The following is a 25,609-nucleotide window of genomic DNA, read 5'->3' on the forward strand; positions in this document are numbered from 1 at the left end:
GGCCTGGAAAATGTGTCGCTCCTACTGTCTAGACGTACAACTCTGGGGTCAGGCTACTTTGATCCCTTTTATAAATCCCAGGGCAAAGGGTGACCTTGCAGGCAGCTAGGTATGCCCATGGTACCACCTGACAAAAACAGAGAGACCTTCAGATGTGCAAGTAATTGCTAGGGCATGAGGCTGGGGAAGACAGTAATATGACAGTCTGCATGGCTATATCCTAGCGCTCCATTTGATTTTCTACCTCTATCCGTCTTTGCTTTGGACTTCCTATCATACCAAAGGTAAATGGCTAAGATTAAGAAGTAAGAAACCTTGAAAAAAAAAAAAAAGAAAGAAACTTGACTTCTAAAAAGAGAAGTTACCAAGAAGCTGCCTTTCCCCTAACCCCTTCCCGCCAGCCTGCTACCACCAGGATCTCCTTCCTTATCACCCTACCCCAACAAACCCAGAGGTGCTGGGAAGACCACAGGCTGAGGCCTGGTAAAAGGCCTGCCCCCTACACATAGATCAAGAATTTCCTCAATGGCCCCAGGGCTGAACATGGCGTGGCTGATGTTCCATACACTGGGGGGCATCTGAGATGATATTCCTCACGGACAGAGAGGAACTGGGACAGGACCAGACAGGGCAGTAAAGCAGGGCCATGAAGTTGATCAGCTCCCTGCCCCAAGGCAGCCTCTGTTCATACGCTCTCTGGCTTCCCTATCACCTTGATCTCCCAGTATTAAACAGAAGTGCCGTGTTCAAAATCACCCTATACCCCAAAGCCATACAGAACACTGATAAACATGGAATGAGAAAGCAAAAACTGTGACTAAAAAGAAAGAAATGTCAAGTGTTTAGAGCAACTTACAGGTAACAGACTAAGACTTGAGAAAATAAATTAAAAAGAAACTTCCCTATCTTCTTTCCAGAGACCCATGGTCTTTGGGTCATATGCCAGTAAGTGTTTCACAAGAAGGTCAAGTAGTAGTAAATCATTTTATGATTTTTTTCCACAAAGATGCCAAAAGGCAATGGGAATTTTAAATGATTTTGCATGCGTATCCACATCATCTCAGGATGCTTTATTTCAGGGCCAAAGAATGAAGACCATGCTGAGGAATTCCGAGAGGACAGCTGGACGAAGACGACTGGTCTACTGCTTTGATTTCCGTGAGCAGCCCTCAGGGCCCTGAGGTGAACACTTACAGGCCCTCCTCTTGCCATGGCCCTGCTGCCTCTGTCAGCGGACCACAGGCAATTCTGGCATTTCAGGCCGTTTCCTGTAAGGCCAGCAGCGGCATACTTCCTGGAAAAATCACATGTTACAACCAAACCCTGTCTCCGAAGGAAGATAGTTTTCCTTCCTCGCTTTTTTGGATTGTGTACAACCTGGCCTTCTAAAGGAGGCGGCAGGTTTCATCTGAAGTATAAAGGACAGTACTGTACAACTCTCAAGTGGACATCAAGTAAGGCAAAAACCCATTAGAAAAATTTTGAACAATCCATTTACCTGGGTAAGAATGTAACTCCTTTGGGCTTCTTCCATCTTGATCAAACTGGCATTGATGTAGTCATTATCTTCCTGATGGAGTTTAATCCGACTATGGTCAACTGAAAGGCAAGCCAGAACTCAGATGTTAGTCCCGCAGGACCAAAGCATCTGCAAAGGTCATGCACCCAACGGGGAAAGCGAAAAAGGTGAGTCGGTGGCATTAAGGGCATTTGCACTGGCTGGCTTTTAATCATACACTGGCTTTTAATTGAGATTAGTCATCAATAAGGGGATGACTTAGTATTTTCAGAAAGGTTTCTGGAAGTGCTTGAAACTGAATGTTAAATAGCAACAGGGACAAACAACACGAAAACATGGGCTCTGTCCTAACGGGACCATCTATTCTTAGGTCCTCTCTTCCTACACTTATCACTGCCCCACAACTCAGGAGGCTGTGAGGAGGGGTGCCAGGGATCTTTTCTTGGATGCCTAATAAAAACTTTCACAAGGTAAAAAAAAAATACAGGGGATTCAATCTTTAAAAGGGAAAAAGATCCACCAAAAATTTCATCCAGTCCCTAGAGCTCTAGTTGGTAGGATTTATGATCATATTTCCACCTAATCTATGTCTAATGGTTTGAAGATAAAATGACCTAAATATATGGTCGTGTGGAAAAGGTTACCTGAATTCCTTTATATAAAGTTGTTGTTGTTGTTGTTGTTTTAAGTTTTCGAGTGCAATATACTTAAACGATTCTAACCTATGAACAAAATTCAATTAGAACTGAATTCTAATATTTTAAGTTCAGAACTGTCATATCGAAGACTTAAAAGATAATTAATTGGAAAAAATAAACTCTAGAGTCCAAAACACCAAAAATACATTAAATGTAACTTGCAGAAGTTTTCAAAAATAAACTCTCATTTGGAAGGTCTGCCCAGGTTACTGAAAATGCATAGCTCCTTTTTTTTTTCCTTTTACCATGACTTTGTCACAAAAGCAGCGGTTTCCTGAAGGCCACTTTCCTTATCCTGCTAATGCAGCTAACAAGAACAGGTGGGCATTTTTACTTCTGGTACAACAGAGGGGATGATGAACGCAGGTGACCACTGTCATAAATACTACTTTTTCTTCTCTAGCCCGGGTGGAAAGGAGAAGTTAATGGGGACACAAGTTTGGGGCTTTCTGTTCTAAAAGATTTCAAGGAAATGTTTTTAAAAATCAGTCACCATTTGGAATAATGTTTCTCATCGTAGAGGATTAATACAAACTGGAATACTTGGGTAATATTTAAGTCATGGAGATAGATCTTAAAGAAAAATGATGAGACCATATAAACCCTTGGGGGTTTATATGAATGGGTTCCAACAGTACTGGGTGGCCTTGGACAAACAATTTCTCCTCTGAGCACTGGGTTTTTCATTGGCCAAATGGAAGACAGACAAAAGATCACTTTCTACCTTGAATCATTCTTCTCATGTCCCCCTGACCTTAAGAGCAAATTATCTGTCCTACTGCAGAGTTGGGGGAAAACAAGAGAAACAGAAGGGAGATTGGGAGTGAAAAGGTTTGGGAGCTGTTTCCTGGGAAGAATATTTTAAATATTCCTTTCTTTCCCCCTCTGTATCTGTAAAACTGGCTCATAAAACCATTTAGACGAGCATTAATGAAAAGTGTAGAAAAGAAATATTAAGAGGACATTACTGCCTCGTGTACCGCAAGGACAGTGGGGGGGGGGTCCTCTTGGCTCTGCATGAAAGATGCCAACAGTGATTATTCTCTGTAGTTTAGAGCTGCTGGTGGGGGCTTTACAACCAAATCACCCGAGGGGAGGTTTTTTTTTTTTTTTTTTAAATAAAACATGCTGGATGCCACAGCCTCAATGTGCTGAATCAAGAGTGTCGGGAGTCGGGCACCATCACACGGCACTTGAGCACAAGCACTAGACTTCAGATGCGCCTGGCGTGCGCCTTTAGTCAACAACCGTCTCAATCACAGAGAATATTTATGAGCCAGGTGCTGGGCTAAGTGGTTTGTTTTATTTTATTTCATCTTCACGCCATCCTGAGATCTGCGTGGCTCCTGCTTTACTGGAGATCAGAGAACAGACCCATCTGCCCGAAGCCACACAGCTGGAAGCGGCAGGCTGAGACACCGCCGGGTGGGGAACCGCGGCAGCACGCAGAGGCAGACTGCCCAGGACCAACCTGGGTCCGCCGTGTGCCCCTCCCAGGAACCAGGTGCAGCACAGCTCAGGGCAGGAGGCACTGCTGACTCCCCCGCGGAGAGCAGCAGACGCCAGCGCCCACGGGAGTCGTGCGACCCAGCAGGCGTGCGGGAAGCGCCTGGGCGAGGGAAGGCTGACTGCGTCTTCCGTGCCGCTGGCAGATGGAAGGGACTGCCACGGGAGACACCGGCAGCTACAACCATCTCTGACGGACAGGTTCTAAGATCCCTGGAGGGGAGTCAGAAGGTTCTCTGTGGCCTAGAGGAGGTGGCGAAGTTCATGCCCTTTACTCGGCTCCAGTGTTTCTTGCTTTACACAAATTCTAAAACCTTTAGTTCTTGACTTTTGAAATATCAGCAGATTTAGAGCCAATTACTCAGAAGGCAGAGGAGGCTGTCAGAGGCCAGCAGGCATGCTGGGAGATAATGGCAAGAAAGAGCTAGAAGAATGATGATGGCGGCGGGGGGTAGGGTGGGTGGGGTGGGACTCAAGGAACGAAGCTGTCTTTCGTGGAGGGCAAACACCACTCCCATTCTTCAGTGGCTGTGTGGGGCGCCAGCACGTTCACGACGCTGCTTGGGCTCTAATAATACTGTTGCTGAGTCATCCAGAAAAGGTTATATTATGCCTACTATACTCCGCTTCAGCTGGGAGGAAAAATGATTCATCATAAAAATAGTCAAAGCTAAAAAAAGTGCTTTGAACTTAGCTGAATTTTCCAGAAAACGAAACCTGATTCCTTCTACAATCATGGAAGAAACGAACAAACCATTACTCTACGCCTCTGATGCTTTGATTACAGGAAACAACCATGTCATAAAGCTGTACTTCTATGGCTTTACGACCACAGCCCAGGGCTCAGGGGTTCTGCCGGAGGGGTCCTGCTGGAGAGGCCCTGTGCTGAGAAGACGCCGCCACACGCACACCCAGTGGAAGCGGGGAGACTGGCAATGGCGATGTGAATACTTACAGGGACTGACATCTCTGTACCTGTTTCGGTTTTTGTTCTTAGGAAGCTTGGCCACTCTACATGGGAAGTCACTGGCCTCGTGTCGGATATCCTACAAAATAAAAAAAAATAGGATGAAAGAGTTCTCTTTTGAAATCTCTGGCATCAGGAATCCATGAAGACATTTAACCAAGTGTGGGCTACGTGCCAGGCACTGAGGGGACCTGGGACAGAAACACACATCAAAGAGAACTAGGCAGTGTGGGAAATGCAAGGTGATAATTCAGAGCCATGTACAAGGTCAGGAAGAGAAAACAGAAGAGGAACAACCACATGCCTGCCGTGGGAGGAAGACGTGGGGCTGGGAGCTGCAAAGATGTGGAAGAGGGCAGGGAGATGGAGAGGGATGGGGGGAGGTGGTATCTCCTGCAAGGGACAGTGAGTGGGCTCACGGGAGCAGTGACAGGCGGCTAGGGCACACAGGTGGGCAGGCAAGATCTTGGAAAGCCTTGAACGTCATGCCTGGCAGTGCCATCTGTAGCCCTGTATAAAGCTACAGTGTTGAGGGCAAATAAAATGCACTTTTATGCCAACAACCGTCCAACTGCTTTCTGGGAGATGGCAGACAGAGCCCATTACAGCGAACTTTCCGAAAGAGGAGTGCCTGGGTTGACAGAAGACCCAAATCGTGCCTCCTGCTAGACTGATCACAGGCATCTAATTCCACTCTTCTCAAACACCACTATAATTCCATTTAAAAATCTTTTCAATTTGTATTTTGTTCTTATTAAAAGAAACCCACACGACAATGTGAATGCACTTACTGCCACTAAGGTATACACCTAAAAATGCTTACAGTGGTAAATTTTGCTATGTATATTTTACTACAATTAAAAAAAAAAAAGAGGCAAACTCACAGGAGAGGGCAGAACAGGAGAAGATAGCAACAGAATTTTGGAAGCTAGAAACCTTATTAGTAGTTGGCTGGTCTGAGAAAGCTCAATTACAAGCCAGCAGTGGGGAAAGCAGAGCACCAGCCCATTTCCACCACAGAATCCTGCAGAGGCTCCAGAAATGCTGCTTCTGGATGAAGGGGTGGGGTTCAGTGCAGGGGAGCGGGCTGGAGCTGACTGAGAAGCAGCGGATCTCCCTACTGCCCCCCTTCCGTGCTGCTGGGTGCCTGCCACCCCAACCCACAGAACTCCAGAGATTCATTTTCTGGAGAATATAAATCAGAGCGCTATGTATGTGATCCAAGTAGACAAGAGGGAAGACCAGAAGATACTCTCACCGGGGCACACAACCAATAGCCCGGCTAGAGGACTCGTGACCAGATTAGGGCTGATGGGCCCCTTCCACCTTCTCAGGGCTCTCAGTCTGCTCTGTGAGCCCCAATTCTTCATCACACACAGACAACCACTGATTCCAAGATGTGAGAAGAATGCCTCGAATATCAAAGAGATTTACAAGAAAAATGAAACAGGAAAAAAGCCCCTTGGAAGACATAAACTACAGAGAAAAGAAAGCTTTAAAAAATGTATTATTGATCTACTCAGTGAGATAAGAATAGATATTGTATCTATGAACTCAGAACAAAATGTTAGGTAAAGGTAGAAGAAATTCTCCCAGAAAGTAAAGCACCCCTGTCCCCCAAAACCCACAATAGAAAATTTGGCAAAACAAAAGACAAGGAAAGAAAACACTAAAAAAAAAAAAAAAGTTCAAGGAAATCTTCCAGACGCATCAAATGCTCACCATAATGATAAAAACAGACCTACACTAAGGCACATTAATATGTGATTCCAGAATCCTTCAAAGAAAATTTCTGGGGGCACCTGGGTGGCTCAGTCAGTTGAGCATGTACTCTTGGTTTCCACTAGGGTCATGAGCTCAGGGTTGTGGGATCAAGCCCTGTGTTGGGCTCTGTGCTCAGTGGGGAGTCTGCTGGAGATTTTCTCTCTCTCCCTCTGCCCCTCCCCACAAGTGCGCATGCACTCTCTTTCCCTAAAACAAATAAATCTTAATAAAGAAAATATTCTGTAAGTTCCTCGAAAGAAAAAATAGTTCACTTTCAAAGGATAAGGTCATCAGAATGGCTTCAGACTTTTCGAAAATACTGAAAGAGAGCAATGGAGCAATGCTTTTTAGAACCTGAAACAAAAGGATCTCTAGCCTAGAATTCTATACCAACCCAATTATCACCCAGCCAGCCAGGGCAATAAATGAACTAAATTAACCCTGCAGAGCAGCAAAGTCTCCAAAACTGGACCACACCCATGCTTGCAGCTTCAGCAAGACACGGAGCAAATCTCTCCCCTGAGGAAAGAAAGAAACCAAGAAAGAGAAAAATATAAGATACAGTAAGGTTAATTAAAAAAAAAAACAAAACCTCACATAAGAGCAAAGGCAAAGGAAACTTCCACTGAAACTGTGGAGAGAGCCGCTCCCTACGGACCTCGGAGCAAGGGGGCCAGACGGGAGCAGTCGGACTGCAAGAGATCGACGGCTCTGGGACCTGCGTTTGTCCACCACCCCCACTGTGACTGAAGGAAACCATTAGAGGGAAATCAGGAGAAAACCTGAAATCCAAGAAACAGGGAATCCAATCAAGGAAAAAAGAAGAGGTTTCAGGATGATAGTTATGTCTGTCATGCCTCCAGACCAAGCAATCCAGACAGAGGAAGAAAGGAGGTCTCCAGTACAGATGCCTCTAAAACAAAACCCGGAAATTGCTTTAATCCTGCGGCCACTATCCTCATGTGGCTACTGAGAGCACACGAGAGGGGGCCAACTGGAGAAGAGGTGCTGTGTTAAGTGTGCAAATGCACATCAAATTGTGATGACAGTACTAAAAAAGGAAAGTAAAATATCTCATACTTTCAGTAATATTTGTTGAAATAACATTTTGAACACACTGGGCCAAATAAACTACTATGCCTCTCATCTGCTTCTTTCCACCTTTCTTCCCATGGCCACTGGGAAGGCAAGATTGCACAGGCAGGATGCCCCGTATCCCTCCTGGCCAGTGATGACTGACCTCGTGGAAAACTGCCCGAGAGGCTCTAAGAGGTCCGGGAAGAATTAGCAACAGGCAGAAAGAACCCCTTTGCAGATGAACGTATACAAGGCAATTATTAACTATGGGAAAACTTTAAAAAGGAAACTACGGTACAACACCATCTGTGACTATGTGCAGAGGCAAACAATGTCAATGACGGATACTGTTTTAACGAAAAGGTGTTGTAACAGACTGGGAGAACAGGGAAGGGGAAGCAAAGGGGAGGAAAAGCAACAAGGCTGGCTGTTCAAGAAAATGAAATCCTCCACCTGCGTGAAGGTCTAAACCAATAAGAAGAAAAACATTCTCCTTAGGGATATGGAGATCTATACAAGCGAGAATCAGCAGCTCAAAGAACTGAAAATGGCTGTGAGCAGAGACGCCACCGCAGTGGGCCGAGGTGTGGCCCGCACAGGACCGGCCTGCGTCACCAACTGATCATGGCCCTCTTTCACTTCTCAAACCATGTGCAGATTCGATGGGAATAAAAAAAAAAAAAAAAAAAGCCACACTCTGCTAGTCTACTTACTTAAGAAACTGCAAAATGGCAGGGAGGCCTTTCTGACTCACACTAGAGATGAGCTAATAATTTAGCAGCACCTTTATAGATGATAAACTTACCTGAGACAAGCAAAATAATCCAGCATAACACACTCATCGTGTCGTCTGAGGATGAGATCAAGCTTTCAGGGATATGCTATACAACAGAGAAAAATCTAAGTCTTAAGTATGTTTTTCTGTTTCACTGGAAGCACTTAGCAACAAGGAGGAATTCTGCCTTGGGAGGTGAAACGATCTGGTCAGTCCAGCTGGTGCGACTGAAGAGACGGAAGAAATCACGGAGACGGTTAAACCACCGAACCAACAAATATTCGCTCTGCGGAAATAAGGGCCAAAGTATCCGTAACTGTGGGCAACTGATTTTATTTGGCTAAAGGATTATATTAATACGTACTTTTTTATTGCATTTGCCACCATCCTCCCAAAAAAGAGAGAAAGGGAAAGAAAGTAAAATTTGGAGATGTCACTTAGAAAGATCTTGAGAAAATAAGAGGTACTTACACAATACTTGTTAAAAACTGATTTTAAAATTAAGGTAAACTCATAGACTAAAATGCACTGATCTTATATGCAATAAGCTTTCCTAACTAACTTGAACCTACAAATAATAAAATAGACCCATTTAAGTGTTTCTCTACATTACAGTGGCATATGAGAAATACATACATGCTCTGAATACAGTATTTTTATTTCATTTAGTCAAATAAAATGCCAGGATTACAGTCTTGAACTTAAGCAGTGATGAAGTACCTTTACAGTTAAAGGTAAAAGGTAACTAGTAACAGTAGTTTGGAAGTAAAACGGACTAGATCAAACACCTTCAAAGAATTATAGCAAAACAAGATTTCTACATTGCGAGACTGTATCAAAGGTAAGGTAACTTTCTAAGAGCTGCAGAAAAAGCAGATTACTGACTAATGAACAAGTCTAAGGAGATTTCCATCACCAGCATAAAATATCCCCAGATCATTTATCATGCTGATCAAGATTAAATAATCCAGCAAGTGTGTAGAATTTCCACTCAGAGAAAATAAAATAAATAATAAAATAAAAGGTCTTAAAGGTGATGATGAGAAGAAGAATGCAGTATAAACTGGGAGCCAAGACAAAAAGGAAATAATGAACTTGCCATGAAACAGGGTTCCCAGAAGCATCCCTTCATGAGAAACAACATGTCCAGACCAAAGTGTATCCCTTAGCATTTTAGGGAGAGGATCACATTAAGTGAGAAATTATACTAGTAAGAAATGAAATATACCAATGTGTAACAAATAAATTCTTTATTTAGCGCCTCCTTCTCTTAGTCAGTTCTTTACTGGCTTTTCGAGAGCCTACTTCGTATTCTTCTAGATTTCAGAAATGTGACAGAATAAAACAGCATGTGGACTAGATATCCAAGATTCATGCTTTCCTGGAGTTAATGTGATAATGTGTTCCTGAATGGGGGCTCAAGTTTGGCCCAAACTTATAGGCAAATGATTGAAATTACACTCTATCATTTTATACGGGCACTGGGCACCCTAATGATCTGAATCATCTCTATAGTGAACTACTGTCACAAGAGAAAATTAAGTTCTTAACTGGGTTAGAAAGCAGTGCTACAAATGTTTGATAAGTTATAAACAAAACATATGAACTGGAAATTTAAAAAGAGGCAAGGAAGTGAACAGGACTTTAATATTACCTAAATAATTTTTTTTAATTTATTTTTTTCAGTGTTCCAAGATTCATTTTTTATGCACCACACCCAGTGTTCCATTGCAATACGTGCCCTCCTTAATACCCATCACCGGGTGAGCAATAACTTCTAAAACTGGTTCTTGATTCCTATCCACCCCCTCCCTTTTTTTTTTTTTTAAGATTTCAGGGGCACCTGGGTGATTCTGTCATTAAGCATCTGCCTTCGGATCAGGTCATGATCCCAGGGTCCTGGGACTGAGCCCTGCATCAGGTTCCCTGCTCAGTAGGGAGCCTGCTTCCCCCTCTCCCACACCCCCTGCTTGTGTTTTCTCTCTCCCTCTCTGTCTCTCTCTCTCTCTCGTGTCAAATAAATAAATGAAATATTTTTAAAATAAATAAATAAATAAAAGATTTCATTTATTTATTTGAGAAAGAACGAGAGCGAGCAAGGGAGTATGCACTCTTGAGGTGGGGGAGGGCAGAGGGAGAGGGAGAGCAGACCCCCCACTGGGTGCCCCTTTTCCCCCTCAAGTGGGCTCGACCTGACCCTTGGCTTGATGTGCGGCTTGATCTCAGAACCCTGAGATCTTGACTCCAGAAGAAATTAAGAGTTGGATGCCTAACCGACTAAGCCACCCGGGCGCCCCTATCCTGCCCCACTCATTTAAGGAGGTAACAGATACGTCCTAGCGAATACGAAGGGCTAACATACTTAGAAAGCTCTGCTAACAGAATGAATTAGGGCCTGAGGTGAATTCACATTCAGGAAAGCTCATTATCCATTATTCAAACACCTCCCAAATCCAAGGAGGCAAAGTAAAACTTGAGTGAAAAGCTGACAATTTTTTATCTGAGATTTCAATTCTTTTTTCTTTTTAACCCGCACAGGCATAAAAGCCAGTCTAGCCTTGCAGAAATATTTTCATGTTTATAGTAAGCACATCGTTAAGTCAAGCATAGCAATTTTGGTTTTAACACCCTTTTCTCTTCAGCCCCACAATGAGGTCAATGTCCCTTACCGGCTCCGTGGTAAAATGCATTAGTCACTTTTAAGCTGTTCCACACATGATGAGGTAGCTAAGCATGCAGGCACCCTTCAGCAACTGCAAGTCTGACAGAAGCGCCTGGGCCCTCGCCCCTCCGTCCCTCCCAGCACAGGCCCAGGGGAGGACACAACCAAATTCTGTTGACAAATCAATGAATGGTCCCAGAGAGCCCCCAGACTCAGAGTCCTCTACCTCTATACCAAATGCTTCATTTCACGGGACAGAAAAGCTCCTAAAAGGAGCTTTTTATGTTTAAGCAAATGTCTGATCTGATCCTATTTTCTCAATTACCTGTTACAGAATGGAAGTAATTGGAATAATAATATCATTATTTTACTTTGCAATTGGGACAGAGTATCATAACAAGATAGTACCAAAATAGCTACTAATGTGTGGATTCAAAGCAGAAAGGGTTCTATTTTAATGGTTCTGACAGCGATCTGTTGTTCTACAGCTCTAAAGGAAGAAAAACTCCAGTGGTATCCTGCACTCACCAGGACCGAGCTGAACTACAAAGTCCCACCACACCTTCAACATCTACACTCCCCAGCCCCCATTTTAAGAATGGTGGCCCCGTGTGATTGTTCGAGGTATAACCTACTACTTTATGGAGGTCCTGGCTCTCAGAAAGGGACACAGCAAGCTCGATTGAGGGGAAGTGCTGAAGTACAGTAAAGGCAGTAATTTAAAATGCAGTAAGCGAGCATACAGGGGTGTTCATTTCCTGGAACTCTCAGCAGTTGCCAGATGAACAGGGAGATATATATAGAAGCGGGGGGAGGGCGCTAACCTAAAATTTTAAAAACCAAATCTAGTAATGTGTGCACCAAATTTTGTTACTTGTAAATCTCATTATAAAGGTGAACATTAAGTTACTGTATACTAAAGTACAGTATTTCTGTATATACTCTAAAAAATACAAAAATTATCCAAGTTAGAGGTTAAATGCCTTCCAAGCTAAAAGCAATATCGTGTCCTTTATATATGAAAATTAATGGAACGATATCATTTACTATAAAAATCTTAGAAAAATATTATTATACTCATACCTTCCTATAATCAACATGCAAGCATTCATATGATCAATGTTGTTAAATTTTAAGATACACTACAATGCTGAGATAATAAAGAAAGGGCTTAAAATTTAGCTAACCAACACCAAGCTGGTTTCGGTTCAAGTTTTGAAATGACTATGTATAAATTTTTTAAAAAGATGTTGAAAAGTAAACCAAGCACCTAAAAATCTTCTGGGGGGGCTGAAGGAGAGACTGGGAAAGGAAGGAAAAACTGGTCGGTATTTAAAAGAATGCAGAATGTACAATCATGTTCCCTGCCGGAGCCTGAGAAAGCGCCGAGTCCTCTTGTACACGGCCCCTGGCGAGGTCAAGATAAGCAAGTTACAAATCACTAACAGAACAAGTATGTCCACGTGGGAAACGACATGGGAAAAAAAAGCATCATCAAATCGCTTTACATATTCCTCGCCAGTGAGGGCAGGCGGGATGGGGGGTATGGAAAGCCCTTCACGAAGTTGGCAAGGGGAACATCTGGTGGAGATGGCGGAGCCGATTCCACGCTCTGATGCACGCCCTCCGCTGGGAACACCGAACAATGGTCCATTAAAAGTAGAGAAAAGCACAAAGCATAGCTAGGCTCAAAACCAGAATGAGAGTGAAGGCAAAGGAAACAAAAGCCCTCCCACTCAAAATGGCCTGTAAACACAGTACCCAAAACACAGCAGATGACTAGTTCTGAAAAAGATAACAAATCAGCTAGAAATAAATCCATCTCATGTGAAATGTGTTACATACCCTGTCAGGCACTTTCAAGAGAAATATATTCAAGATCAGGGATAAACGAAGGAAACCTTTTCAAAAAAGATGTTACGGAGCATTACTCGTTGAAGCATTACTTGAAAAAGATGTTACTTTAGGCGCCCCCCCTTTCTGTATTTTTAAGAGTTCTTTACTTTAGGGGCACCTGGGTGGCTCAGTGGGTTAAAGTCTCTGCCTTCGGCTTGGGTCAGGATCCCAGGGTCCTGGGATGGAGCCCCGCATAGGGCTCTCTGCTCAGCGGGGAGCCTGCTTCCTCCTCTCTCTGCCTCCTCTCTGCCTACTTGTGATTGCTGTCTGTCAAATAAGTAAATAAAATCTTAAAAAAAAAAATACAGAAAGGGACCACTGTCATGATGACCCTAAATCATTTACAAGAACAAAGCCACTTTATATATTTGTAGTTAATAGCTATTTTTGATTCCCTAAGATCTTATGCAGTTTCAGAACTGAAAATTATGTTCCATCTTCAACAATAGCACTCATTTAGAAATGGAGGGTTTGACCTTTAAAAAAACTTTGTGATTGGTGAAAGCATATCAATATGGTCTTCTGCTACCGAAAAACTTTGAGGCAGATAAAATTAATTTGGAAACAGCATTCTGAGTTCATTACAGTAAGTTACTATAACCATAAGTTATTTGTACATGAAGTAGAACAATTAACAAAGAAGTATAAAAAATGCTTTTTCAAGTGTCACTGATTCTAAACCTTATTTTTACAATCCTTAGTGTATATTTTTTCTAAAAAATCACTTGTGTTTTCTGTTAAATGTCATGACTTTCACCTTGGGCAGAAATCAATAGGCAGAAAATGAATCAGACTTACAGTAATTGATGTCAATAAAGCACACTGGAACCAGTATCTTTTTAAATGCTGAGAACCACAAAGCCATTCCTGTAAGAGAACAGTCTCAAAAACGCACTCTACTTTCGCTTCTGTTTTGTTTACCTTCTGCTTTCCATAAGGGCAGTTTAAGTACTTCAGGCCCTGGGGTGCTGGCACTTGGCTGGAGGACAGTGGTAGAGCTGAGTAAGGACACAGCAGCCGGCAGACATAAGAGTGGAAGGCATAAACCTTCTTTACAGGGAACCAGACTGCCAACCGCCAGCTTCCTCCTTCCACAGTTAATTCCCCTAAGCTCAGCGGTCACAGGGAGGGACCTCAGGAACCCACACGATGTTCCCTCTGAAGTAACTGAGAGTCATGCTTATAAAATGGATATGGTACTTCTGTGGGTAATTCAGGAGGGTGAATGGAAGCAGATACAATGTCCAAATGAAAGGAGCTTTGGTTAAGAATTTCTTAAATACCGAGAGAACAGTACAAGATTCTGGGGCCTTCACCAAGGCTTTTTTTGCATTTATTATCATCGAATGAATAAATTTTCCGAATACATTCTAGATGTAATATTCTTTTCTATACACCACTTAGGGGATCAGGGTGAAGAAGAGAGGAATTTCCAATGCCCCAAAGCACTATGAAGTGGTAAGTTCTTCAGTGAGGACACAAAAATCAAGTGATAATCTGGGGAAGAGAGGAAGCTGGTGACCAAGCTCTTCAATATGGCTTTCCAAAGAACTGTCCATAGTGATTAAGGAAGCAAGGCTCACATTCAGTGTGTGAGTCCCTTCAACTCATCTAAGTATCTGCTGAACCCTGACCATGGGGCAGGTACTAGGATATGAGGCGGAAGGACCTCGTGTTCCACTGGGGAGGACAGCCAGATCAACGGGACGCTCCCTTCCGAGCCAGGCGCTGTCACGTGGCACTCCCACAAACACACCCACCACCACTCATCCGGGTTTCAGAGTATCAACAAGAAAACAGACAGACTGAGGCCCACAAGCAAGCGGACATTCTACCTACGCCCGCACCCCACCATCAGCTGTGCTTACTCTCAGAAAGGCAGAGTGAGCAGTTCAAAAGCCCCAACTTCTATGGGCATTTGCATCTTTCTTTTGGCTTCTTCCCCTGGATTAAATTGAGGGTCTTGGCACTGAAATGTACCTAAGAACAACGGTATCAGGCTGCAAGCATAAAACCACACACATCAGACTCAATGGGCAATTTAAGGATTTAAGGATAACCCGCTCTACACACAGATTGCTCGTCTCTTTTTAAGAGCCTAATCCATGAACGAGATGGACTCGGCAGACATGAAGCTAGTTGCGGACGTTGCTACACCAACAGCAAAGGTCGCAAAAACTTTAGGGTCTCAGAAGAAAATCTCCTTGGGCCAATCTGGTGAAAGGGTTTTCAGACAAACCTAAAATCATCGGTTTATTGTACGCTTGCTATTTACCATGCCAAGACAAGCTAGTCTTACATGAGGTTACAAGAGACAAAATCCTTGTGATCCCATAGCCTGTGGTTTCATTTCTCCATTAAGAAGTCACGCAATGCTCAGGGTGACCTGGAATCCCTCCTCGAGAAAGTATATCTGAATGCAGCAATCAAAGTAACATCATGGGAATGACTTTACAGCCACTCGAATTTAGTTATTTTAAAGTAACTTATTCATCGCATAAGCATTAAAAGCTTGTTAACCGGTGGCACGCTTGCTCATAAGACGTCTGGACAAGGAGCTGCACCAGCTCAAGATACCACTGCTACGGGCCACAGGGGCCCTTGAAGTGTTTTTTGGAGAAAGGTTCACTCTTTGTTTTGTAAATTCTTTGTTTTGACAAATGTATGGTGACAAGTATCCACCATTACAATACCAAACATTTTCACTGCCCTAAAATCCCCTGAGCTCTACCTATTCATCCCTCCTCCTCTCCCCACAAATCTTTGGCAAGCACTGATCTTGTTGCTGTCTCCATAGTTCTGCCTTTTCCAGAATATTCATATAGTTGGAATGATATCATATGCAGCCTCTGTCCATTTTTTTCTATTAGGCTGTCTTTTTCTTAATATGCGGTGCTCCCTATGTACTTGGGGCACAATGGCCCTTGGTGGTCATATATACTCCAAGTGTCTTCCTCTTACCAGTTGGCTTTTGCTGTGCAACAAACCACCCCAAAACATAGGGCTTACAACAACTGCTTGTTTGCTAATGATTCTAGATGAGCGAGACGGCTCGTCTCTGTTCCATGTGTTGTTCACTGGGCTTGAATTTGCACTTATGGTCAACTGGTGGCCCAACGGGCTCAGTCACACACGTACCCGACGCTTGGCTGGCTGCTGACAAGGGTGATGGCAGTCATTCAGCCCCATGTCCTTCATCAACCAACAGGCTAGCCTGGGCTAGTTAACAGGGTAGTGATTGTAGAATTCTCAAAAGCAACAAGAGAGGGCAAGGCTCAATATGCAAGTACTTTTTCAGGCTTTTGCTTGTGCTATGATCACCAATATTGCACTGGCCGAAGCAAGTCACAAGGCCAAACACAAATTCAAAACTGGTTCTCTACCTCTTTATGGGAATCACACTCAGACGGGCAAGCAGACAGGGGTGGGAAGAATTTGGGGCTATTTCTGCAAACAACCTAATGGCATCTTTTGATGAACAGAAGTTCGTAATGTCAGTGTAATTCAATTTATCAATCTTTTCTTTTTTATGGTTTGCTTCCTCGGGCTATCTTAAGAAATATTTGCCCAGGGGTGCCTGGGTGGCTCAGTCATTATGCGCCTGCCTTCTGCTCAGGTCATGATTCCAGGATTCTGGGATCCAACCCTGCCTCCAGCTTCCTGCTCAGTGGGAGGCCTGCTTCTCTCTCTCCCACTCCCCCTGCTTGCATTCTGTCTCTTGCTGTCTCTCTGTCAAACAAATAAAATCTTAAAAAAATATATTTGCCCATCTCAAGTTCATAAACAAGTTCTCCTACATGGCTTTTTTGAGAAATCAACTAAAGAAGAAAAATGTTTCCCACACATTTTAATTTATATCTTCATTACGTCTCAGAACGCTGGAAGAGAACACAGAGAAGACAATGTCCCAGGTCTATCCCAACAGCCATTTGTGTGCATAGGAAATGCAGCTTTTGTAAGGAAGCCTAACCAACTTGGCCCAACTTGGTGTTCAGTGTCAGCTGGACAATGTACACATAGTGAACTCTTCTGTCCTTTGCCTACCGATCTTTGAGAATACTAGTATTTTTCTTATTCATATAACCTCTTCATATATTTTAAAGCCACCAATTCTGTCTCTGTTGGAAGCCACTTTTCCACTTTATTTGTTGTACATTTAAAAACTTCTTTGTATGGGGAACGAAATTTAAGTGTGGGAGGATGGTCATAAAACTGTCAATGTGCTAACAGTGGAGTGGCGACTGCTAGTTGGCAAGATGATGAGTGGTTTTTGTGTTCTATTGCTTTCCAGTATTTCCTAGAGGGAACATGCATTGCCTGTGTAATTAAAAGTCTAAAAGTAGTTTTAAATTTGTATGCGTTCCAAACTATTGACCTTTTCCTGTGCAATTTCCTCTACTGCTCCTAACAGCAGAAAGTCTATCTTCCTCAATATGGCAATATCACTTTTTAAAAAAAATTCTTAATCTATCTGGAGTTTATTTTCCTTAATTACAATTTTCAACTATGCCCATTATTAGCCTTTAAGTCTCACACTGTGCTTCTGGTTCAATCAGTTTATCAGTCCCACCAAACTCAGTGCAATCTTTGTGCTTGTGTATTTCAGTAGCTTAAGTTGTATATTAAAGATAGCTCCCCCTCCTTTTCCCCAAGTTGATATAGTAACAAAATGCAGCTGCATCTGATAATTCTGATTTCAGAATGAACAAATCACTATTTTTCATAGACAGATGAACGAACGCCTACAATTAGGTAGAGTTGTTTTTTAAAGTAGACCATACAGCCTAGATTAATTTTTTGCAACTATTTAGCAAATTAAAAATCATCAAGAACACAAGAGATTCAAGTATGGGGATTTTAAAAACCTACAATAGTAGTTTTGTAGTTAAAATGAATACTGTTCCTTTATTCTTCTGTAAGGAAAGAATGGACAGGATGACTGGGATATAAAAATCTCCCCCACATCTATCTAGTGTGTATTACTATGTATATAAGCTTGTAGCAAAATAAAAGAAAGAATTAAAAACACCATTTCTAGTCACCATGTTCATAAGCAGTTCCGTTAAAAAAAAAAAAAAAAAGGGCAAAGCATTGTTCACCATATCAACTGCCTGACTTCTAACCTCCAGCAAAACAAATTTTATTATTAAGTATATTTAACTAGGGGCACCTGGGTGGTTCAGTGGGTTAAAGCCTCTGCCTTCAGCTCAGGTCATGATCCCAAGGTCCTGGGATCCAACCCTGCATCGGGCTCTATGCTCAGAAGGGAGCCTGCTTCCTCCAATCTCTCTCTCTGCCTGCCTCTCCGCCTACTTGTCTGTCAAATAAATAAATAAAATCTTAAAAAAAAAAGTATATTTAACTAAAATACACCTTTTAGACAATATACAGGTAGCAGTTTCCCAACAAATTAAATTAATACATCTTCCTACCTTGTCAACATATTTAGTGAGATGAGATTTTTTTTTTTTTTTAAATATTCTATCCCTTCCTCCTCTCCACTCACAAGCCTTGGGCTTTTAGTCTTCTGCCTTCGAGCTGAACACATGAAAAGCACATTCTCTACACAATGGAAAGAGGCAGTAAACCTTTGCTAATAACATACGATCAATTTTTAGAAGCTTTTTAAGGCTGAGAGATGCCAAATCCTTCCTCAGGAGGGTTTGCTCAATATCTCAATGCCACAGCTAAAACTAAATAGGAACCAAATCCATATACATATTGCTAGACACAAGCTGGGGTATTGTTACATAAATAACTGAAGCTATTGGAGATGTAATATCCTTTAAAGATAGTACAATAGCTAGATATTCTTCCTCCCAAGGCTCACTAACTGACTAGCAGGAAAATAAATCCCAAGGGCCAAGTGGATCAAACATTTTGCAAAGATCAGGATAAATAAAGAACTTTAGAAGCACTAAATCTAGGGTCATTTTCATGTTACAGCAATACATAAACTTAAAAAAAAATCACTAGCAGAATGTTGGTTTTCCTACTGTGCTGGAAAGCAATCTTCACAAGAATACTCACAGTGAACAGTACAAAATTTACCTAGGATATATTCATTAGAGGACAGGATAGTTAAAAAGCCAGAATTATACAATTCTTTAAAAGGTCATCGGTTTTGCCACCCAAATATAGTCCTTACAGCAGATTCTTCCACAAGATGCCGAAAGCGGAGTTTTGACAATGACCTTCAGAATCAAAACCACAATATATCATTGTACTTGGAGCCAATTTTTGCCCTTGCATTTCAAGTTGTGCCAAGTGTTGATGAGGCAGGTAGTTAGGTCACGGTCCTCGTCCTCACTGAGTTCCCACTTAGTGGGGGAAGACCACCTGAGGCCTTAAACAAGTAATGATCAGAGGGGCAATCTATTCCACAGGAAAAGGGGAAAGATACCAAAGTTAGTTAGTAAAAATGGGAACAGTAAATTCAGGAACAATTAACTCAGAGAGGCCACATCTGGTACAGAGGAAAGAGACCTTCCCGGCCCAGCTGACCAGTCGCTTCTCCTTGCAGACTCTGACTGGTATCAATGGGAGGAAATAAATCAGACAGCTATGCCCAAGCTGTTCTGCCCAGCCTGTCCCAGCACTGTTTCTTGAAAGGAAACCTTGGCACAGAGCCACGGGGTACAGAAGGGATGGCCATTCTTCCTCTGGGCAACTTCAGAAGCCTGCTGCTTGGGCCACAGCCTAGGCTCCTGTCATCACACCAAGGTCAGAAAGCACAGCGGGCCGCTGCAGCACACTACAGTGGCCTGCACCCCACGCAGAGGTGTGCTCAGACTCCTAGGGATGCCCAGGGCACAAAGCACACTTCCTAAACTTCCTGCCCCCATTCAACAGGGCTGGACAGGTTTTCCAGAAGAGATGACAGATGAGTCTCTCCTGCTCAAAGGAGCAGACACTCACCGGGTCTAGCTTGCTGGGCAGTGCAGCCCAGTTCTTACCTAAGCAGGGCCTCAGTGAGGATCTCCTCGGGGAGTGTGCTAAGGTCAGAGAGCAGCCAGGGAGAGCTGTGACTCTGGAATCAAGCATGAGGACTGCAGTGGGTACAAAATGACGGCAGTAAGAAAGCACTGATGACAGAACTAAGTGAGAATTCTGTTCTCTCTTCGACCTCAATACGAGGCTCAAGGGTGATTTTCCAGTAATGAGTAATTTCCTGCCTAGGATACCCAGGGAATGCTTGGGTGTGAGAGAAACATTTCTTGGAAGGATGTGTCTCTACCCCCCACCCCCACCCCTTCCCCTGCAGGCAGAGCCATTTTCTGATGTGATACATTCCTGGAGAAGGCAACATTCCATCCGAATACACACCCTCCCTACCAATCTGGGATGGCACAGGCCAATGGCGGGGATAGCAGGAAGGATCTTACATGGGGCTGCCAAGCCAGGCTGAGGCAGGGCTCAGCTGAGTACAAAGCACTCCCAAATTATGACACACGGGGACCCCGCAAACACTATTCAGGCAGGCACGGCAAGTACGGTCTTGCTAGCTCCTTGTGCCCAGCGGGGCTTACCATGATGCCCAGCTCCCCAGAAGCTGTACTCTAACTGTACTTCCAGGCTGACAGGCACCTTGGCCCAGACCCCGGATGCAATCATCTCCTTCCCTTGATCCTTCACCTTCCTCTAGAGGTGCTTCTGGCTTCTCCAATCCCAGAGTATTCAGGTTTTTTTTTTCCTTCTCTGAAAAAAGCATTTGTTATGGTGCTAGGACTTACTTCAAAACAAAACAGAGCTAAAAGGGGTTCATGGGGTGGGGTGTGGGGAGTTCAGATGAAAGAAGATGGGTCCTGAGTTTATAATTTTTGAAACTAGGAGATGGATACATAAGGGTTCATTATACTAATCTAATTCTTTATGTTTGAAAGTTCTCTTGAAACAGAGTCTAAAAGCTCAGTTTTTCAAAGTTAGGGGATGATATAATGAGATGTAGGTTTCTGAGTGACTACTCTGGTTTTAGGACTGGGAAGGTGACGGCAGCAATGGCAGTTTTCCCTTCCTCCCAAGTTCCTCCACATAAGTAAAAAGAGCAATAAGGATAGAAGACTAACTCAGATAACAACTAAACAAAACCAGAGACAAGACACCCGTATGATCCTGCAAGTGCAAAGACATAGGGACAAACCACTCGCTGAGACCCACATGGCATCAGCATTTGTGTGGGAGGAAGGTGACTCAAGACCCCGGCTGATTCTGACAACTCTGAGATAGGAAGAGCCCCCAGTCACCAGCAGATGTGTGCTATGAAGTGTGACAGCCAGTCTGTTTTAGTAGCCAAACCGGAAACAGATTCTGCAGGCTCCAGTTCAAGGGCAAGGCCAGGCTCTCCTGCCACCCAAAGTGCTGGGGCGTTGCAGGCCCTAGAGACTCTCAAAACTGGGCACAGAAAGGCCCTCCTATGACAAAGACCTGCACTGAGGAAAAGCTTCTAGGAGGAGAACAAATTAAGCAAATACGGGCAAAAGGGGGCTAAGGAAAGAGGAGGCTTCGATGAAGCAGATCTTTGAAAGTTCAAGGTAATTTTAAAATAACTTCACAAAGACATCGGAAGAGGGAGCTGGAGAGCCCTAAACTAGATTATCCACCTGACCCACCCCTTCCTTCCAAAAACTACAAGGAAACTGTTCACTTAAAAATGATGTGAAGACAAGGAGCACTTGAGTTCCACACAGAGTTATTCTATGGAAGACAGCAAGGGACACAGCAGTATCTTTACAGAAAATAAAAGCCAGCTAGAGAAATGACCACAAAAACTCATCCAACTAGCAAACAGAAATTAAGAAAGTGGTAGAAGCTCTGGAAGAACAATATAGACAAGAATGAGAACTCAAGAATCAAGGTCATTGAAAAAAACAATGATCTGAAAAGAGAAGTAAAAGACATCAGGAAAGAATCAAAAGTTAAAGGAAAATATGTTTTCGGAAATGAAGACAAAACAAGGAGGATCTTGAGTGCAAACCAACACGCTTAATTCCTTGAAAGAAAAAAAAGGGGGAGCTAAAACAATTTTTAAAGAAACAAACAAATAGCCTCCTTGTACTACTATAATTTTTATGTAAAATTTTTTGAAATCATACTTAATTTTTTAAATCAAAAAGACTTTTTTTTTTTTTTTAAGATTTTATTTATTTATCTGAGAGAGAGAGACAGTGAGAGAGAGCATGAGCGAGGAGAAGGTCAGAGAGTGAAGCAGACTCCCCATGGAGCTGGGAGCCTGATGTGGGACTCGATCCCGGGCCTCCAGGATCACGCCCTGAGCCGAAGGCAGTCGTCCAACCAAGTGCGCCACCCAGGCGTCCCCAAAAAGACTTTTTTAGAGAGAAGGTATGAGCAGGAGAGGCAGAAGGACAGGGAGAATCTCAAACAGACACCATGAAGCTCAAGGCAAAGCTCGGTCTCATGACCCTGAGATCATGACCTGAACCAAACCCAAGAGTAAAACACTTAATGGACTGAGCACCCAGGTGCCCCATATTTAAAAATAATTTCAACCTAAATATAGTATAGCTTTTAAAAGTAATCTCTACACTCACTGTGGGGTTCGGAATCATGACCCTGAGATCCACAATCACATGCTCTACTGATTGAGCCAGCCAGGTACCCCGCAATTTTTTTTTTTAATAAATAAGGCAAAATTTTAAAATTTTTGAGAGAAGGTGAAAGAAACAGATTACAGGCAAAGAGGATCAAACAGAACAGGCTGAGTCCCTGAAAAAGGAACCCAAAGCAATGTAAGAAAAGAAATACTGAAAACTCTAAATCAAGACTTAACTAAGATTAAAAAAAAAAAAAAAAGGTACGAAATTCTTCACTGAAAGAATACACTGACTTTTTTTGGAGGAGAATGAATGAAAATGGTGACCATGGTATGGTTTAATAAATGATCAGACTTTGAAATAAAAGGTTAAAAAAATCCTTTCAGAATCTTGCAAAAAGACCTAGTGACTTTTAAGGGAAAGATAATTAGGCTGTCAGACACACATAGTAATGCTTTATACCAGAAGATAATAAAGCAATATACTTAAATCACTTAAGGAAAAAAATGTGATCCAAAGATTTTTATATTCAGGCAAAGTGGTCTTCAAATTTAAAGGCAGCAGATATACTGTTAAGAACATGCATTATCAATTCACAGAATATTGTTCCATAACCTGTCCAGAGACATCTGGTAGAGAATGAGCATCAAGCAACCGATATGACAAAGGAGACTTGGGGAAGAATGGGTAGTTAGCCTTAGTATCTGCTAGTTGATTGAAAACCAGGACGGTGAGCGGTAAGGGAGACCGTGCACTGTGCAATAACATGGAGTACAACTATCAAAAGGGGGTACAGGAGGCCGAATGGAAAGAGTTTTTATCTCGTTGATAGGTTTTATGGATATCGGCTGAGAATCTTCAAGAATCAACTGAGAGTAGCTCAAATCAGATGCTGGGGAAGGAGGACGGGAACAGGAATAAATGCCCACCAAGTAACATCAGTCCTGCTCACAGAAGGGCACCACAGTAACAGCCGAACACGGAGGGCACCAAGGGTACAGGATAAAGATTTGTGCAAGAGGAATCATTAGAGGAATACAAACATTCTTCAATACCGAAAGACTTAGCATTTATAAAGTTCCTTCTCAGAAATTATAAAAACAGCATGTCCCAAGTAGAGAATACAAAGATGCAATAAAAAAAACTTAACCAAGGTAAACAGTCTAGTCAGTGTCTACTCTCCAAATTTTCTCCAAACATACGCAAACATAAATCATGAATTCTTACTGCTTGTTTTTACAGACGGGCTCACACTAGACACATTATCCTGTAATATAATCTCGTAATCCAGCCATCTAACCAGCCTTCATTTACTCAGGGTTTTTTTTTTTAAACCGTGTTTTCTAGGAGTCTATCAATCGCGTTAGCAAATACACTATATCTGCATCTACCGATACTTTTAGCAATGATCTACTTTTCTTATTACTTTACCTAGAACCTCCACAATAATGGTCAATGAAAGCTGGTTTAAGTTAAAAATCACTTCAGCATTTTACCAGTTAAGTTTGAGATATAAATTCTATTTAAGTAGGTTCCTTCTATTCTTATGTTACTACATTTTAATTGTTGAGAACTGCGAAGTAAGGCCAGTTAGAACTGCACAGTAAATTTTTTTTTTTTAAACCAGGGAGCGTCTAATCTCCCCAGAGAGATGCTATTCTGGATAGAAAGAGCTCCCTGCCTTCTCTCACTGCCCAAACTCTAACCTCACAATCGTACCTAACCAGTTTCTCTCTTTGGGCCTTTTCCATTTGCTTGGATAAAGTCCCTTGGCAGTTACTTCTGCTTTTAATTTTTCTCCAGCCCACTATCTGCTCTGTGGTGCTCTGATGTGCTCTGGAGGCGGCTCATGCAACCGGGCAAGCAGCATCAACCATCCTGCTTCCCTCCACCCGCTTCATGATTCTGGAACTCAGTCACTCTAAAACAATGTCCTTTTCACGCGTCTACTGTTTCTTTCCTTTTTATACACCCCAATTGAAAAATTCTCATTGAGAAAAATCCAAGCAACACTGAAAACCAGATCACATATGAAAATCCTATGACCGCTGACAACCAACTGCCCACGTGTGTATCCACTGGAGTGGTGCGTATCTTTCCAGTTATTTGTCCCACAGAGGAGCAGTCATCGACGGTCGCATGATTTGTTACCACCTGAAAATGTTCATTCAAGAGTAAGAGCGAAGGTCTCAAAAAGCCTCCTTTGTTATTGATATTTTCCCTGGATGTTTAACTCTTCTACTTACTCTGCTTTTTTAAAATCACAAGCAACTAGTCATTTTTATCACTGTCAGGTCTATTTCCGACAGTTAATACTTCAGTCCATTCTGAATGGCCCTAAATGGTTCTCTCTTGGTTAGAAACCAAGTATCTTTCAGCAGCCAAACTAGCCAGCTAGTCTGGCTGAACTAGCTAAACAGTCTGTAAACAACCACAAGACTGGTGAAGTATGTTCAGACTGACAATTTGTTTTCAATCTACTTCTTTCCAGGTAGGCAGCTGTTTTTTAAACAGCTTCAGAGAAAACACAGAGGGCATGCCAGGGATATATGATTAGGGGAAGGGATGCTTCTTACGGGCAGATTAAAAAAAAACAAAAACCCTATAATTAAAGCATCAAAAATAGCATTACTGATACAAGAGTCTATGGAAAACAAATAATACAAATGAATACAAGTAAAACCGAAATCTGAATAAGATGGGCAAATTCTATCCATGTCACTCTCCTGGTTGTGATACTGTACTAGTTTTGCATAATGTTACCATGGGGGGTAATGGACAAAGTGTACAATGGATTTCTGTATTACCTCTCGTTGGCAGCTGCATATGAATCTATAATTATCTCCATAAAATTTTCAATTAAAAATATAATTGACAAGAGTGCATGGCTGGCTGAGTTAGTAGAACATGTGACTCTTCACCTCAGGGTTATAAATACCAGCCCCACAGTGGATGTAGAGATCTCTTAAAAATAAAATATCAGAAGAGCATATTGATGGCTCAGTCAAGTAAGTGTCTGCCTTTGGTTCAGGTCATGATCTCAGGGTCCTGGAATCTAGCCCTGCAACGGGTCCCTGCTCAGCAGGGAATCTGCTTCTCCCTCTTCCTCTGCCCCGCCCCCCAACTCATGCACACTCGCTCTCTCTAAATAAATAAAACCTTTAAAAAAATAAAATTTTAGGGGCACCTGGGTA

General features: G+C 42.6%; 1 protein-coding gene across 3 annotated transcripts in view; it reads right to left on the reverse strand.

Annotated features, from left to right (window-relative positions):
- Positions 1 to 25,609, reverse strand: part of PTPN1 (protein tyrosine phosphatase non-receptor type 1) — a 66,792-nt gene that overhangs the window by 18,084 nt on the left and 23,099 nt on the right. The window contains exons 1-3 of one of the 3 annotated variants that reach the window (XM_044262842.1): positions 8,337 to 8,357; positions 4,699 to 4,769; positions 1,499 to 1,599 (exon numbers count right to left, since the gene is read on the reverse strand). In XM_044262842.1, the coding sequence (XP_044118777.1) occupies positions 1,499 to 1,534 (36 nt within the window). In that variant the 5' untranslated portion in view covers positions 1,535 to 1,599; positions 4,699 to 4,769; positions 8,337 to 8,357. Of the gene's footprint in view, positions 1 to 1,498; positions 1,600 to 4,678; positions 4,770 to 8,336; positions 8,358 to 25,609 lie in introns of those variants that run through there. The other 2 variants (XM_044262843.1, XM_044262844.1) reach the window with 2 other exon arrangements.

Source organism: Neovison vison, chromosome 8 (genome assembly GCF_020171115.1).
Source record: "Neovison vison isolate M4711 chromosome 8, ASM_NN_V1, whole genome shotgun sequence".
In the NCBI taxonomy this organism is placed as follows: domain Eukaryota; kingdom Metazoa; phylum Chordata; class Mammalia; order Carnivora; family Mustelidae; genus Neogale; species Neogale vison.